This window comes from Acartia tonsa, chromosome 15, assembly GCF_053477335.1.
Source record: "Acartia tonsa isolate MP-2025a chromosome 15, ASM5347733v1, whole genome shotgun sequence".
Classification (NCBI taxonomy): domain Eukaryota; kingdom Metazoa; phylum Arthropoda; class Copepoda; order Calanoida; family Acartiidae; genus Acartia; species Acartia tonsa.
In genome coordinates, this window is record NC_137274.1 from 17,234,158 (window position 1) to 17,252,807 (window position 18,650).

Consider the following 18,650-nt stretch of genomic DNA (forward strand, 5'->3'; position numbering starts at 1 on the left):
AACAAAGCTTTAATGGAATCACACAATTCAAAGTTTGAAATCAATAAGACAATTCTAACATTTCTAAATTAGCGAAAAGAGCTAAACGTTACAGATGAACAAACAGACTGACCCTTTTCATATAAAAGCTTTGCTTTCAAAAAGGTGATCTAGTTCATGGAAATAACAATTTTATTTTCCTTTTTATTCCTTGTTAAACAAATCATCTGTTCTGCATAGCAGCTAGTTGTTTAATCAGTGGGTTGTCCGGGTGTTTCTGCCATTCCTTACGTAACATCTGCTTCAACTGACTTAACCTAAAAAAATATGTTGTAAAGATATGGCAGCCGTGTCCATTACCACGTGGTCAGACTTAGAGTGGCCGTATGTTTAATAAAAGCTTTATCAAGGATCTTCTGCAATGCTATGTGTAATATCTGCTTCAACTGACTCAATGTAGAACAATATTTGATAAAGAAACTTAAAGATATGGCAACCTTGTTCATTACCATGTGGAGAGAGTGACCAGGTTTTAAATGGTTTACCTGAGTTTTTCTGCAATTCCTTCAATATAAAAGTTACCTCATGTTGGGATTTTCTTTTTTGAGCTGTGGCAACCTTCTATTTTCAAACTCTTCATAAGCAGCCTTCATCCGTTTCTCAGGATGTTTGTCGACCCCAGAATCTAAACAAGTCCATTTTGTGGGTCCATAAAAAGATCCCTGAGGCACTCCAATAAACAGACAAACTTTTTTGACCTTCCTTTTTGATGTCCCATTGCATGGGCAATAAAAATGACAAGAATGCATTGAAAAACTTTTTTCAATTGGTGGGAGAAGTGAAACCTAGGTGCTTTTTTAAAAAGGCACAATTATGAACTGTGAACTAGACTATAAAAGTTGGAAAGATTTTTAATCAATATAATAGATTTGAAATCTGCATAAAATTTTAAGGATTTTTTATAAAATTCGTTTTTTATATAATTCTTTATTTAAAGGCGCAAATACGATTTAAGTTAATAAATTTTGACCAATAGGATAGCTGGATTGGAAACTACCTACGCTCTAATTGGTTGAATGATGTACGTCACTTAAGCTTCTCCAATCAGAGCGCAGATAGTTTTCAATCCACCAATCACAGATCTAAAAATTATTTAACTTAATTTGTATTTGCGCCTTTAAATACAGAATTATGTAAAAAACTAATTTTATAAAAAATCCTTAAAATTTTATGCAGATTTCAAATCTATTATATTGATTAAAAATCTTTCCAACTTTTATAGTCTACTGTGTACCTAAGCTGTTTTCAAACTAAAAAGGTAGTTCAACATTCTTACATAAAACTAACAGGATGTCTGTGTGTGTATATTTATATGTACAAAAGGATCTCACCAACCGTTGATTCGATATGGTTCTCCTTTACAATGTAGCTTCTCAACGGTCCTGGGAAGGTTTATACTAATTAGGGGTCAGTGCACCTGTTTTGGACCAGGGCATTCCCCTTACTCTAATAACTATCAAGTCGCGCTTCTGACAAAGCAGCAGTGTATTCATTTTTAATGTCTTAAGTTATGACTATGGGATGCTTTTATGTGTATAACTCCTAACACAATAAAAAGCAGTTCCTAATTCTTACCCACTTACCATTGACAAAAAATGATCATACCTTCATCTGCAACTTTAAGAACAGCAATAGCCTCCTCAACACTTCTGGCTTCTGCACCTAGGGTATAAAATAGTAATATAAAACATACAAACAGCCTATAATAATAATAAAATCATTTAAAAGCCTATAATAATAAAAAATATACAAAGAGCCTATAATAATAGCCTCCTCAACACTTCTGGCTTCCTCACCTAGGGTATAAAATAGTTAAGGGGCGGTGTTCAATTTAGGTGTCAGGGTTGTCAGGGGATCTCATGCAGAATATACACCCCTGAAAAAGTTGAGTGGTGTTCAATTTAGGTGTTTAGGAAAAGGTGGGGGGGGGGGGGGGGGTTAAACCCCTAGAGCTAAAATGTGCTAACATGGATGTAAGCTTCAATAGGGCAAAAGTAAAATTTTAAAACAATGCAAACGACCTAGAGTTTTAGCTTCATAGAAACTTAAGAAAAAGTTCTGAGGGTACCTCACCCCCCTTTACCCCATTCCCTCCCCCTCTTTGTGAATAAACCAACTGGCCAATAAATGACAGACAATATCAACCTAAATTGATGACAACTTTTCTCCTGTCATAATATCAACGTATATTCTCTACACTCATTATTCCTGCCGCCAGGGGAAGGGGGGGGGGGGAGGGTGATGGGACTTGCCTTCATTTACATAAATGCGCCAATGATATGATATCAATGATATTAAAAATATTAACTTTATTTACAATTTTAAGAATTTTTTAAAATTATTGGTTGAAATGTTTGATCAACTCATAGGGATTTAATAAAAGTACCCAAATTTTTAAGCCAATTCATAAGAAGATGACATTGTTACAAAACTTTGGGTACCAGTGTACTTGCAGTGTAGTAATTTACAGTCCAATGTCCCCTCCCTCCCCAAGAAAATTTGCACAAGCAACAAAAATCTAGAGAAAAAGGGGACAATGGGCTGTTTATTACATTAGTCCCCAAAGTTTTATAATAACGTTTTCTTATTCGTTGGCTTAACATCTTTGGGGACTTGTTTGATTTATAAAGTTAAGTGCTAGAATTTAGAAAGGAGTAATTTTGTGTATCATAATTAAATTGGGCATGAACATTAATTTATCATCCATTGTCTTATCCCTTTAGATCCCTGAAAATAATCTCACCTTCGACTTGAAGTCTATTAACATTCTCCTCAAGAGGTTTGGTTAGGTGGGTTTCAGTCTGCTGAGCCGCGGCCGCTTTTAAGCCGCGAGCAACCAATTCCCGACGCTCTGTCTCTTCTCTTATACGTGCCTAAGTATTCAAGGAAAATTGTCTGAAATACAATGCTATACATGATATTTCAGTACTAGTATATTAATCAATGTTTTTGCTTTGTTTTGAGATTTCAATGTTTGAACACTGAGAAATTTTAGCAATTTCTATGAAGATTAGATTTTCGATGTACAATGTACATATTTATTTTCTTTATGTTTTCAATTTTTGCTTACCAGCAATATTTTACCATGAACTGCAGTAGATCCAAATTTAAAAAAAAATCCTTCTATGAAAACATCCATTAATGTTAATGTTTATTTTTATCACGTACAATGTTTTTTTTATTGTACTTAATGGAAACATTAACAGTTATGCAAAGATTAAATTTTACAATGACTTAAAGTTTAGGTTTTTAATTTTCCCTTAGTTTAAAAACAATGAAATACCCGGGCTAAGAAAACTGATTTTATGATAATAATTTAAAATTCGTTAAAACTTGTCTGTAATATGATGCTAAACATAATAATATAGTATGGCTGAGAACCGGTTCTAATCCAGCGGATATTAACCGGTTACTGGAAAAACTTGTCTACCTGAGTTAGTTTCACTGGATTAGCCTTCACTAATTTGGCCTAAAATAATAAGGATATATATACATATAAGTTTATTAGATAGACTGACAGACAAGCAGACAGACGGGCAGACAGACAGAAAGACAGACAGACAAAAGTCAGACAATTAGATAATGATATATAGAATATAGATAGAGATATCGTCGATATAGGAAAAAAGTGATTATGAAAATTGAATAGATTTATTTATTATTACTTGGTTCTTATACCTACAAGATTATCATGTACTCTAATAAATTGAAAATTGTAGCTGGCTAAAATAATGATCCCTACCCCTCCCCCTATCAACCCCTTTAATATATTCCCCCCCTCCCCCAAAGATAGAGAGAGAGTAGGAGGTGAAAATGGAGAGAAAAATAGACAGAAGACCTTGGGGGACTCCTACAGAGAGAGAGGGAACAAGGTTTTTTTATAATTTTGTAATTTTGTGTATCATCATTGGGGATCGGTCATTTGCTTATCCCTTTAGATCCCTGGCTTTCATACCTGTATTTCTTTTTCTTCCATGGCAGCTAGATCCTGTCTCTCTTTCTTCTTTGCAAGAGCTTCCATTCTCTTTTTCTCTTCCTCCTCTTTCTTTTTCTAAAAAAGGAGTAAATCATACAAAGAGCCTATAAAAATAATTAAAACATACAAAGAGCCTAGGTATGATAATAACAACAAACAAAGAGCCTATAATAACAAAAAAAACATACTGAGAGCCTATAATAATAAAGTCATACAAAGAGCCTATAATAATAAAGTCATACATAGAGCCTATAATAATAAAGTCATACAAAGAGCCTATAATAATAAAGTCATACAAAGAGCCTATAATAATAAAGTTATACAAAGAGCCTATAATGATAAAAACATACAAAGAGCATATGTACTCTTTGCTATCTTTTAATAAGCCAGCGGCTGTGACCCTAGCATACAGTGTATCTCTATTCGAAAGGGTATAGAAGGGCAGAAAAATAGCCAAAAATCATACCTACCCAGACTTTTTATAAAAATAAAATAGCCTAAAACAATTATGATACTTATAATTAGCTTCACTGTAAAGGAGGAACATATCAGTTTAGCAGTTAGCGAGGAGGAGTTGAAAGAAAAAACTCAAGATGCTAAATTTAGCCTATCAAATAAGAATCCGGAATCGGCTATTAAAAAACGGATTCCGGATTCGGATTCCAAAATCGGCCAAAAATTGTGCGGATTCCGGATCCAGATTGCCAACCATAGAAAAGATTTTTGGAGATAATCCTTACCATGACTATTTTACCATGAACTGCACTAGATCTAAACATTCTAAAAAGTTGTTATACCCCAGTCTAAAAATAATTTCCCCCTTTCTTTTCCTATACAAGGATGAAGAAGCCAAGAATATATTCTTTATGGGATCCCCTGCTGAAGGGGGAGGGCAAATATATAGGAGGGAGGAAAAACATACAAAAATAAAGTGTACATACTGAAAACATTTTTCATTTTCTTCCCTCATTGGGGGACAAAACTATAAGAGAAAACATTAAATATTTTTTAGAAGGGGAAAAACTGAGAGCAGTTTTGCATAATTCTAGAATATAATCACAAAACCTTTAATAAGTTATGTTTATTTACAGTGGAGGCACCTACCTGCTTCTTGGCTAAATTTTTATCATCATCCTGCCACAGCTTATCTTCAGCGGCTTTCTGCTTGGCAGCCTAAATACAAAATTATCATTTAGAACCGTTAAAATCAGCACCTTCCTATCATTACAGAATGACAGACAGACAGAAAAACAGACTGACAAAAACAATCCTTATAAAAAAGTAACAGGATGTTTGTGTGTTTGTATGTTTGTACTGAAGGATCTCGCTAACATTAAAGTAATATATATAGAGCGATAAATAGCTGTGTAACCCCTTTCCTTATCCAAAGGCCTTGTACTGTCTGTGGGTTGGGTCTTCGGTGTCAGCTGAATCTTTCAAAAATGTAAATACAACCGGGTGCCGGCAAAAAAACATAAAGCAAATTGTAAACTAATGTGAACTCAAGGGCGCCCAAGCCTTTTACTTTGCATGAGGGGTTCCATATGTTCAAGGGGGTAATCTAGTGTATTTTTAAAAAAACTTGTAAGGTGTAAAATAAGAGATTTCAAAGTCTAAAGGGGTAAACACCCCTTTACTTGGACGTCTATGTATGATCTGTAATGATTTCTGCATTTTTCCTAGTTAAATTTGTTTTGCATTGTCTAATTACTGTTCATTTGTTGAAAATCATTTTGAAAATTATCCATTGATCTCATAAAACTGACAATAACCCAATTACTTAAAATAAGGACATAGTTAATTTGCCACCACCTCAGGGAGAGTTCAACCCTTTATGGAAAAATAATTGAAAACAACGTAAATTCAGGCAAAAAATAAATTTGGAAACATCTGCAATATATTAGTTCTATATTTGTCGCTAGATGTCACTAAAAACTTGATAATTATGATTTGCAAGAAAGTATTCACATCATTAATAAAAATGTCTTGTTAATCACAAATAACTAGGTTTAACAATTAAGTAGTGTAAATTGGAAAAGATGATTATGAATATAATTTTATAGCCAGGAGCCTAGTTGTGAGAAATTGATAATGGCAGTTTTAAATACTTCTCATGAGTTTAGACAGAAATGACAATTTTCACAAAAATTGTCCTTTCTTTTTCAAAAAGCAGAAGAAAGCATTAAACAGCTGAATTTAGAAAGCAAAGTATTATGAAATTATTCTCGTCTGCTGAGCTTTAGGTCTTTGCCATCGGAAATCATTTAGTATTCTGTTTATACCTATACTATAAATTTATTTCGCTTACCGCTGAACCGATCGGGTTCTCCTTAACAGGGTAGCTTCTCATAGGTCCCTGGAAGGTTTTTAACTATTTTCTAGGGGGGTGGGACACCCCCAACACTTCCCAAAAAATGAAAAAATCCCCCCCCCAAATTTTTTTTTAACTTTTTCTTTTAAAATCTAAATTAAGAAATTGAATTATTAAATTCGACTCTCTCCTCCTCAAGTGCCCCTAGAGGCCTCTAGGGGCGTAGCCGCTAGTTATATACATAGTAGCTATGCTACTTAAAAACGGGTATTGGAAAATGGGAAATATGCAGAAAGAAGGATGACAACATCCTTAAAAGCGAAGCTCTGAAATAGTAGGACAAACGAACAATAACTCTTGTAGAGTGTCAGTACTGAATGAGCAAAATATAAATGGTGCATTATTTGCCAAATGTACCACTTTTCTGCACTACCTCTCCGATTTTGTTAATACTCTATATTTTGGTCCGTTGGGTCATTCAAGGATGCTGGATGGCCAAAAAAAAGTTTCAGAGTCCCTGGATGTCTAGATATCTAGCTATCTATGAAGGTAGGTAACAAAAATGTAAAAAACACCCATTTTTTCACAATTTTAAAAATTAATTTTTTCATCAATCTTACATCCAATCTATACATTTTATACACCAAAATGATCGTTTATTCATGTAAAAAGCGCACATAATGCTATTTTGGCCAAAACTCTAATTTTATAGTGTGTCCAACAAAAAGTGTATTTTGGATATCTAGCGTAATACCCAAAATACCTGTCCGAAAAAAATCATTTTTTTTTGGCTTAAATCCTGTGTTTTATCTGTGTGCATATGTGGTATATAACGGTTCGGACCACCCGGGACTATAAGGTTGTCAAATTTCACTTTGGGACACCCTGTAAATGTGATTTTTGCGTCTGTAGAGCTAAAACTTGGTCCAAATTGGCTATTTTTTTCAAATTACTCTAATATGTGTCTTAGTATGTTTGGCCATAGTGTTTTCTGACCAGATCAATATTTTCATATTTTTTGGACACCCTGTATTTTCAAAAAAAGAGAAAAAAATTTTTTGTTTTTTTTTTAATTTTTTTTCTATTTTTAAGTTACTTAAAACTGTCATATAGATACAGATTTTGACTAATAACAATAATATTTGCCTATTTTACAATTTTTTACACTTTTGGGACACCCTGTGCATGTTTTTGAAAAATGATGGTTTTTGCCCATTTTTGGGGGGAAGGAGTCGTTTTAGGGCCATAGACTATTTCTTCATTTTTGTAGAACTTTTCAAGACACATCATATGTTATTTATGCAGAAACCGCAAAAACCGAACCGTTTTGCCGTTATTCAGCGCCAAAGGCGGAATTTTTTACGTTTTTGCCGTTCCGGAGGTTGTAATGGGCATTTGTGGTAAGAAAACGTTGATTTATCAAGATAACTCTTAAATACTTTTATTTAGGTAATTTAATTTACTAAATTTCATATTAAGTAAAATTTTTTGTGCAGCTAACTGTTTTTCATCGAGATGGATTTCAATTGTTAAAACAAGAAAATGAAGTGAATATAACATAAATAATTGCTATAACATAAGTGATAAAAGAAACATAAATCATGTGCATTTGAAATTCCTTTTGACAAAAATCGGTTGGATATACAAAAAAATTTACTTCACATGAAATTTAGTAAATTAAAATGCCTAAATAAAAGTATTTCACAGTTATCTTGATAAATCAACGTCTTCTTACCACAAATGCCCATTAGAACCTCGGGAACGGCAAAAAACGTAAAAAATTCTGTTTTGGCGCTGAATAACGGCAAAACGGTTCGGTTTTTGCGGTTTTTGCATAAATAACAAATGATGTGTCTTGAAAAGTTCTACATAAATGAAGAAATAGTCTATGGCCCTAAAACGACTCCTTCCCCCCAAAAATGGGCAAAAACCATCATTTTTCAAAAACATGCACAGGGTGTCCCAAAAGTGTAAAAAATTGTAAAATAGGCAAATATTATTGTTATTAGTCAAAATCTGTATCTATATGACAGTTTTAAGTAACTTAAAAATAGAAAAAAAATTAAAAAAAAAACAAAAAATTTTTTTCTCTTTTTTTGAAAATACAGGGTGTCCAAAAAATATGAAAATATTGATCTGGTCAGAAAACACTATGGCCAAACATACTAAGACACATATTAGAGTAATTTGAAAAAAATAGCCAATTTGGACCAAGTTTTAGCTCTACAGACGCAAAAATCACATTTACAGGGTGTCCCAAAGTGAAATTTGACAACCTTATAGTCCCGGGTGGTCCGAACCGTTATATACCACATATGCACACAGATAAAACACAGGATTTAAGCCAAAAAAAAATGATTTTTTTCGGACAGGTATTTTGGGTATTACGCTAGATATCCAAAATACACTTTTTGTTGGACACCCTGTAAAATTAGAGTTTTGGCCAAAATAGCATTATGTGCGCTTTTTACATGAATAAACGATCATTTTGGTGTATAAAATGTATAGATTGGATGTAAGATTGATGAAAAAATTAATTTTTAAAATTGTGAAAAAATGGGTGTTTTTTACATTTTTGTTACCTACCTTCATAGATAGCTAGATATCTAGACATCCAGGGACTCTGAAACTTTTTTTGGCCATCCAGCATCCTTGAATGACCCAACGGACCAAAATATAGAGTATTAACAAAATCGGAGAGGTAGTGCAGAAAAGTGGTACATTTGGCAAATAATGCACCAAATGTATAACTCTTCACAAAATTGTATGTTAATTTGTAACAGATCTTCTTTTATACAGAATACAGTTTAATGACATACTTACAATTTTAGGACTTAATTATAGAGTTGCTTTGCTTATACAGAGTGTTTTTTTAATAAGTTAAAAGTATTGCTTAATTTAACCCACTTGCCATTGACAGAAATAATTAATCTATATCTTAATTTCTTCATTGATGTGGGGCATTTTGTATGAGAAAAAAATATTTGGCGATTTTCAACAAATTCTGCCTTAAAAACCGGTTTTCCAAAGTACCTATTTTAGAAGATTTTTGGATCAAGACTAATTTAAAGGGTTTGCAAAAATGCGTACATTTTTAAAAATCAAATAGCGCGGCTTGTGTTAATAGTAGAAAAATGTTATGCATATCGTTAGAATCGTCATAAACTCTAGTTTTTAGTTGTTTAAGAACTATTCCTGTGCTACGTATAGTTTAGGAGCTACTTGGTAAAATGTTCCAACTTACTTTAAATTTTCAACATTTCTCACATTTTCCAAAGTAGCTTCTTTACTACAAATAGCCTGTACGTGTTACATCTATTTCCAAAAACTAGAGTTTATGCCAATTCCGACGGTATGCGTAACATTTTTCTACTATTAACACAAGCCGTGCAATTTGATTTTTAAAAATGTACGCATTTTTGCACACTCTTTAAATTAGTCATGATCCAACAAGGATGACAACATCCATAAAAGCGAAGCACTGAAACGGTAGGACAAACGGACATTAACACTTATATAGTGTCAGAACTAAATAATCAGAATATAAATATATTTGAGTCGAAGCAAAATTCTAAGTAAATTTGTTGAAAAACTGCTTTATACAGGATAATGTTTATGGACATACCTACATTTTTAGGACTTGATTATAGAGTTGCTTCGAATAACATTATACTTTGTTCTTCCAGGAATCAATATACCAAAAATCAGACGTACGGATATTTTGGTAATGATTATAGAGTTGCTACGCTTTCTCAATCGTACCTAACTAATAAAGGAATCACCATGCAAAATTTGAAATCGATAGGACAATTCTAACATGCCTAAATTAACGAAAAAAGCTATCCGTTACGGACGGACGGACGGACGGACCGACCCTAATTATAGCAAAGCTTCGCTTTTAAAAATAGGTAATTTGAAAAAACTGGTTTTAAAGGCAGAATTTGTTGAAAATCGCCAAATATTTTTTTCTCATACTAAATGCCCCACATCAATGAAGAAATTAAGATATAGATTATTAATTTATGTCAATGGCAAATGGGTTAAATTAAGCAATACTTTTAACTTATTAAAAAAAACACCCTGTAATATTGTACCTTGTTGTAATAGGAATCAGTACCAGAAAAAATCTTACCAATAGGATGATTTGTAAGGATAAAATATGTTGAAAATCAAAATGTTTTAAATGGACGTACGAACTTTCTGGTAACGATTATAGAGTTGCTACACTTCCCAAATCGTACCTAACTGTTATAGGAATCAACATGCAAATTTTGAAATCGATAGGACAATTCTAACATGCCTAAATTTACGAAAAGAGCTAACAATTACAGACGGACGGACCGACCCTAATTATAGAAAAATTTCGCTTTAAAATTAATGCCTGGGAACAAGATTATTTGGGTATAGTCCCTTTCGTTGCAACGCCCCTTAAGGTGCGTATTCTTAAAAAGGCTTTTAATAGGTTATTTTAAGTTAGGTTAGGTTATATTGGGTTAGGTGATTATACCGCAGGGTTAGGTAATGAGCCCCGCAGTGGCTAGAAATAGGTGAAAAACAACTGAGAAAAGAATTGCCTCTTAAGGGGCGTTGCCATGAAAGGGACTATACCCGATTATTTCTTTAATTGTACAGTTACTCTAAAAGTGTGTTTGTCTGTGATGTTGAAAGTAGGGTTGGGCCGGATATCCGGTCATTTCCTATATCCGGCCGGATACCGGATATTAAAACTATCCGGTTACATGATACCCGGATGATTTTTGGCGCCGGATATCGAACGTTGGCCAGATATCAGGCCGGAACCGGATATCCGGCATTATAAATCAACCGGATATCCGGTATCCGGCCAAAAAAGTATTCGGCCAACCCTAGTTGAAAGTTGCTTATAATATTCCCAAAAGTGCCGTTAATTCAATATCCAGTATGAATCTGAATCTTTTTTTTTTTCCTTCGCTAGATTAGAACCAGTTCTGAGCCATACTGAAAAATCATGCATTGAGTAATATTTTTTGGAACAATTTACCTAACTAGCGGCTACAGCACTAGAGGCCTCTAGTGGCACTATAAATTTCTCTTGGGAGGGTGGTGGGTACCCTCCCCCAAAATAGTTTAAGTTATAAACCTTCCCAGGACCTATGAGAAGCTACCCTGTTAAGGAGAATCCGATCGGTTCAGCGGTTAGCGAGATCCTTCCGTACAGACAGACAGACAAACACACATCCCTTTACTTTATTATAAGAACTAGCGGCTTCGCCCCTAGCCTCTAGGGGCTTTGCCCCAAGAGGTATAATTACATCTTCTATTAGTTACTTACCCAGCAGAACGGATTGCAAATTTTCGCACCTACCCAGCAGGAAAACATTTTCTCGAATAAATAACGAATTCGCAAAATTCGTAAAAAGAATAGTCTAATGTGTTCTCAAGAAAATTACTACTGGTGCTGCTCGTGCTCATAGTCTAATGTGTTCTAAAGAAACTTATTTTTTTTTGGTGGGGGGGGTAAATTTTCATTTTTTGGGGGGTTGGGGGTGTCCCACCCCCCAAGAAAATAGCTTAAAACCACCACAGGACTGATAGGTATATACCCTGAAGAGTAGAATCCAATCGGTTTAGTGGTTACCGAGATCTTAAGCTTCAGACAGACAGACAAACACACATCCCGTTGCTTTATTATAAGATTAAAAGTTTGGGTACCGACCTTTTCATTTTCAAGTTTTTCTGATTTTCTTGCTCTGGCAGCCACTGCCTGAAACACAATTCAAATATATAAGTACTAGCAGTTGCTTTGCCCCAAGAGCAGAGTTGGCATAAAAAAACCACGTGGTTTAAATCAAGAGGTTTAAACCAAAAAAACAAGCTTAAAAAACCAAAAAACCAAGGTGGGATGGTTTAAATTTAAAAAAAAAATATTTATATCTTTCCAGTTATATCTTTTCATAACGTAAATAACTGTCAGTCAGGGTTGTCAAATCGGGCGGGCGTTTTTGGGCTGCCCTTTTTCGGGTCCTTTTGGGTAGATTTGGGCACCCCCCGTTTCGGGGGGTGAAAATAGGGGGAGGGGGTGAAAAAAGAGGGGGGGGCAGGCCTATAATTTGGATATTATTAAAAAAAACAAAAAAACCTGGTTTAAACCAAAAAAACCAAACTGGTTTGTTCTTTTTAAAAAAAACCCTGTTTTTTTTCCATCTCTGCCCAAGAGGTTTGATCAACCTAATTTTCGTATTTAGATTTAAAAGAAAATTTTTAAAAAATATTTTTTTTTTGGGGGGGGGAGGTGGTAGTCGACCTCACTATTTTAATTTCAGTTTTAAAAAGGAATTTTTTGGGGGGGGAGGGGCTATTTTTCATTATTTGGGGGGGGTGTCTCACCCCTCAAGAAAATAGATATAAACCTTCCCTATGAGAAACTACCCTGTAAAGGAGAACCCGATTGGTTCAGCGGTTAGCGAGATCCTTCAGTACAAACAAACAGACAGACAGACATCATTCTACTAACTTTGTATTAGAGATGTAAAACTAACCACTGGAAAGGTTTTTAACTATTTTTTTGATTGAATGAACCACAATCCTCCCAAGAGAAATATTCACAGAAAAACCAGCCCCTCATAAAAAAGTTTATATAAAAATTGGCTAATTTCTGGGCCGATTTGGTTCTCCTTTATAGTAAAGTTTCTCATAAGTCCAGGAAATATTTTTTTGTGAAGGAGGGGGGGGGGGGGGGTGGGAAGTAGCACACTTCCTTTCGGCCCCCACCCAAACTGCCCAAAGAAGGAGGGGGGGGGGGATCTAACTCAATCCCCCTTAAATGAAAATGAATAATATCAGTAGAGAAAATCACATTTACCTAACAGCAACAACGGACTGACGGACAGACAGAAAAAGTGAATTATAGAGTAGCTTCGCTACTAAAATGCTAACCTTTGAGTTTTCACCGACAAATTTCTTTGGCATTTTTTGAAACTTTTTTTCTCAGGTAAAAAAATAACTGGCCTCTCTGATTTAAAACACAATCTTTCAACAACTAGTAGAACTGGCAGGGATCTAAAGGGATAAGACAATGGCCGATAAATTGATGTACATCCCCAAATGATGATACACAAAATTACCCCTACTGTAGATTTTAATTAGTTGCTGGAACGTTTTGACACTTTAATTAATGATTGATCCAACTGTTTAAAATTTACTGAAGTCCCCAATATTGTTAAGCCAACTAATAAAAAAAACCGATATTATAAAACTTCGAGAGACTAGTGTAATAAAACAGTCCTCATCCCCTGAAAATATCCGCTGATAGCATAAACATTCAGGAATAAGACAATGGCCGAACACTTGATGTACATCCCCAATATCACCCCTTCATTAGATTACAATTTGTGGTTAAAACGTTTGAACACTCAACTTAATTATCTAACCAATCAAAGTTATTAAGCTAACGAATAAGAAAACGTTAAGATAAAACTTAGGGGACTGGTGTAATAACCAGCTTTTATAACTTAGGATTGTATTTCCTAGATTTTCTAGATTCAAACTGAATTGTTATTGCATCGTATTATAGACAGCTTGGCGCGGATAGTAAATTAAAATATTTGCTCTAAACCGGTTCTTATCCAGCGGATACTATGGCATTGGCTTTTAAAAGTTGATTGTGTTTCCTGGAGTTTTGTCAACAAACTTTCCCAGATTTTTTTTTATTTTAACATTTGTCTGAAAATTTATATGGTTCAGTAATGGTTATAGTTAGTTAACGCATCGTATTATAGACAGCTTTCCGCAGATACTTATATGAAAAATTGAAAGATTTAAACCAGTATAGTTGGCCTCTGGGGGACGAAGGCCTGATTTAACAAAACTGGTTGTAATTCTATGATTATTATATAAATATTCATGGAAAATTGTCTGTTAAAAATATATGATTTTTTCAGTATGGCTAAGAACCGGATCTAATTCAGGGAAATATAAATCGGTTTAGAAGCCATACTGGAATATGATTTACTTACTAGACATCTAAAATTTAACAAGGATTATAATATAATATCAAACATAGGTAGCATAGCAAAATATATATTAACATTTATTAGAAAACTTAAGGGATAAGACAATGGACATTAAATTGAAGTTTATCCTAGGGTTGGGCCGAATACTTTTTTGGCCGGATACCGGATATCCGGCTGATTTCTAATGCCGGATATCCGGTTCATGCCGGATATCAGACCAACGTTCGATATCCGGCAAATTACCGGATATCCGGCGCCAAAAATCAGCCGGATATCATGTAACCGGATAGTTTTAAAATCCGGCCGGATATAGAAAGTGACCGGATATCCGGCCGGATAACCGGCCAGACCGGATATCCGGCCCAACCCTAGTTTATACCCCAATTATGTTAAAAAAAACAACCCCCCCCCCTCTGTAAATTATCGGTAGAAAAGTTTGTTACCACCCAATAAAGTACCACACAAAGAAGTTCCCAACAAGTGTAAGATCCTGAGATCTAAAGGGATAAGACAATGGCTAATAAATTAATTCATATCCCCAATATAATACACAAAATTACCCCTTCTGTAGATAAAATTAGTGGTTGAAACGATGGACACCTCACTTAATGAACCAACAAATCAGAATTAAATAAAAGTCCCAAAAATTGTTAAGCCAACGAACAAGAAAACATTTATATGAATTTTGGGGACTAGTGTAATAAACTCCCCAATGTCCCCTCCATCCCTTGTAAGATCGTGTATATCAACACTTAAGGTAGCAGAATAATTAACAGTCCAGTGTCCCCTCCCCCCCCCCCCCAAAAAAAAAAGCATCAGATAATATTTACAGAGTAATAATAGAGTAGCTTCTAAGGATGAATGGGGGGGGGGAGAAAGTGTCACTTTAAAAAGGATAATTGCAGAGAAAATGATATTATAACATATTAGTCCAACCCCCATAAAAAAATTCGGGAATAGTCCCTTTCGTGGCAACGCTCCTTAAGGGGCGATTCGTCTTATTTTTAAATTAACTTTTTATAGGTTATATTTGGTTAGATGATTGCCCAACAGGGTTAGGCAATTAGCCCCGCAAGGTTAGAGCCCCCCGCAGGAGCTAGAAATAGGAGAAAAGCTACTATGAAAAATACGAAGAATCGCCCCTTACGGTGCGTTGCCCCGAAAGGGACTATAATTCAATTCAGGGAAGGGTCCATTAAAATTTACTCTGCTCCAATCGTATTATTAACAGCTTTCCGCGGATAAAAAAAATGTACAATTATAAGATTAAAACCAGTTTTTTAGCCACGAGATGCTGAAGGCACGGGCAAAAGAACTGGTTTTATTTACTCTTACGATTGTCCATTTTTTATATTCTTAGAAAACTGGATATAATACCATGGGAACCGGTTCTAAACCAGTTGATTTGAATCGGTTTTGAAGCCATTCTAGAAAAAAAACTTTGAAGAAACGGCGGTATAAACGCCGAAATTAGACACGACAGGTGTATTTTTTAAAAAGTGACACCTCATCCCCCCCCCCCCACTCCCACAGAAATTTGTACAAAGCACTTTTTTGAGCCGAATATTCAAATATCACATACATAATTTTAAACTAAGAAATTTCAGTTTTTTTTGCAAGGACTTTTATGATATACAAAATCTAACTATTTGTTGAAAAGTTTTGATACAAATAGTTTGGAAAAAAGTTTTGAGGCCAATGAATAGGTACGATAAAAATGTAGTTATAAGGGAAAAAACTGAAAATTCTTATGATATAAATAAACATTTTTTGGCAAATTTTTCAACTTTTTTGGCCTTACAAAAAAAAATTATTAATAAAAATTTAATAGTTATTTCTCGTATCGTATTATAAACGGCTTTCCGCGGATATAGAATGTACAATTATAAGATTAAAACTAGTTTTTTTAGCCCCGTGATGCCGAAGGCACCGGCTAAAAAAACTAGTTTTAATCTTAATATTGTACATTTCTATATTCGTAGAAAACTGGATATAATACGATGCTAGACATAGTTTTTTCGTATTCATGAGAACCGGTTCCTATCCACCGGATTCAAATGAATACGAGAAAAGCTTTTAAAATATTATTAGCTTAACTGTTTCTATACTAATAAATGAAGCACAAAGATACAAAGACTATATTAACCGCTTCGAATCCGCCGGATTAGAACCGGTTTTCAGCCATACTATCCGTATAACATCCGCGGAAAACTGTCTATAAAACGACGCGACAAATAACTGTTATCGTATTATAGACAGCTTTCCGCGGATATTGTGCGGGTAGTAGGGCTGAAAACTGGTTCTTTTCCAGCGGATTCGAAGCGGTTTATGAAATTTGTTACGGCTTTCAATCTTCCATCTCATCGAGTTGGTCCTAAAAGTATATGGTTCATAATTAGCAAGGGATCTTAACCCTTAACGGTCGGGGGCGGGGGGGGGGCGTTGAACGCCCCCCCCCCATCCGGTTTTTTCTATCTCATTTTCTGAGTGTGAAAGATAAAGAGCCCAAACTACTCGACTTTTTAAGTATGGGTATGACACATAACTGAGAGTTGGAATTTTTTGAATATCTCCATCCTGGCGGGCACAGGATGCCAGCAAACCTGGCAGGGTCATCCAGGTAAAGAGCAAAAATATTTTTTGGACTAAAACAAAGCATTTTATCATACCAAAATACTAAAAAATTCTCTAGTAGTACATCCTTATATAAAATACAGGTGTTCAAGTCACTTTCAGGTTCTAGGTATGATCCTGCAGGTCCTGATCCTCCAGGTCACCAGAAATCTTTAAAAGGCTCCTGTGGCCGTAATTTTTGACTTAGAGACTTCAAAATTTAAACTTAAGCTTTTCTTACATGTCTACATAACGTATAAAAATTTCATGAAGATCCGGCGCCGTTTTCCCGCCGACCGCCGACTGCGGCGGCTGGCAGTTTCCAAGTACAGCTGCGGCCGCTGAAACTTATATTTGATATTTCTAATGTAAAATTTACATAAAAATAAACATTTTCTGGAAAAAAAATTTTCTTCTAGCTTCAAAAATAAGAAAGTTACAGTTTGAAATTTTTAAGTAAAAACAGACCTAAAAACAAAGGTTGTTAAATAAAAGGGTGAAGGAAGCGAAAATTGACTTAGACTTATAAAAGGTCGGAAATTCATTATCAAACCATGAACTTGCACAAAAAAATTTAGCCCTCTAGCTCTAATAGAAACTGAGATAATAAGGGGGGGCGTTGAACGCCCCCCCCCCCCCCCCGACCGATTAAGGTGCGGCAAGGGGCCCGACTGTAAGGGGTTAAAGGATAAGACAATGGACGATAAATTGATGCACATCCTCTAAATGATGATGAACAAAACTACCCCTTCTGAAGACAAAAATTATTTTAAAGTTTGGAAACAACCAATCAAAATTCAATAGAAGTAGCCAATGTTTTTGGGCCGACGAATAGATAATGGGATTATAAAAACTTTGGGTACCAGTGTAATTTACAGTCCAAAGTCCATTCCCTCTCTGAAAATTAGCGAAGCTTTTCTACTTTTGAAAGTCCATACGTATGTACGTCCGTAACGGATATTTTATCGCAAACTTTAGAATTGTCCGACCGAAAGTACAATCTAGTAGGGTTGGGCCGGATACTTTTTTGGCCGGATACCGGATATCCGGCTGATTTTGAATGCCGGATATCCGATTCCGGCCGGATATCTGGCCAGCGTTCGATATCCGGCAAACTACCGGATATCCGGCCGGATAACCGGATATCCAGCGTCAAAAATCAGCCGGATATCATGTAACCGGAGTGTTTTAATATCCGGTATCTGTCCGGATATTGAAAATGACCGGATATCCGGCCCAACCCTACAATCTAGCAAGCGAAGCAATTCAATAATCATCATAAAAATGGCCGTACGTCAATTTGAAACACGTTAATTTTTTATATCAAACTATTTTTTCTAGGACGATTTCTTTTGGGAGGGTGGAGGTACCCTCTCTTCAAACCTATAAGAAGTTGCACTGTAAAGGAGAACCATATCGGTTCAGTGGTTAGTGATTTCCTTCGGTAAAGACAGAGAGACATTCTATTGCTTTTATATTTACGCACACACATACATAGGGATCTAAAGGGTTAAGACAATGACAATGTCCTATAAATTAATGGTTATACCCAATGATGATACACAAAATTACCCCTTCTGTAGATTGCAACTCGTTGTTGAAACGCTTGGACATTTAACTTATCGAACCAATTAATCAAATTTCAAAAAAGTCCTCAAAGTAGTTAAGCCAACGAATGAGAAAAAAATATCATAAAACTTTGGGAATAATTAAAGCCCAT

At 35.0% G+C, this 18,650-nt stretch overlaps 2 protein-coding genes across 7 annotated transcripts in view; both read right to left on the minus strand.

The window, feature by feature from the left end:
* Nucleotides 1-143: 143 nt before the first annotated feature.
* LOC145307399 (coiled-coil domain-containing protein 124) lies at nucleotides 144-15,083 on the minus strand. The gene is made up of 10 exons (XM_080149822.1): nucleotides 13,976-15,083; nucleotides 13,242-13,317; nucleotides 12,022-12,069; nucleotides 5,120-5,188; nucleotides 3,995-4,090; nucleotides 3,470-3,508; nucleotides 2,783-2,912; nucleotides 1,645-1,701; nucleotides 562-664; nucleotides 144-296 (listed from the first exon to the last, which is right to left on the minus strand). The coding sequence occupies exons 2-10, from the start codon at nucleotides 13,272-13,274 to the stop codon at nucleotides 203-205; spliced, it is 669 nt and encodes a 222-aa protein (XP_080005948.1). The 5' UTR covers nucleotides 13,275-13,317; nucleotides 13,976-15,083; the 3' UTR covers nucleotides 144-202.
* Nucleotides 15,084-16,385: 1,302 nt separating this feature from the next.
* Nucleotides 16,386-18,650, minus strand: part of Pink1 (PTEN-induced putative kinase 1) — a 38,852-nt gene continuing 36,587 nt past the window's right edge. For 4 of the 6 annotated variants that reach the window (XM_080149819.1, XM_080149818.1, XM_080149817.1 and 1 more), the window contains one exon: nucleotides 16,391-16,691. In XM_080149819.1, coding sequence (XP_080005945.1) covers nucleotides 16,665-16,691 — 27 coding nt within the window. In that variant the 3' untranslated portion in view covers nucleotides 16,391-16,664. Of the gene's footprint in view, nucleotides 16,692-18,650 lie in introns of all 6 variants that reach the window. The other 2 variants (XR_013875447.1, XM_080149814.1) reach the window with 2 other exon arrangements.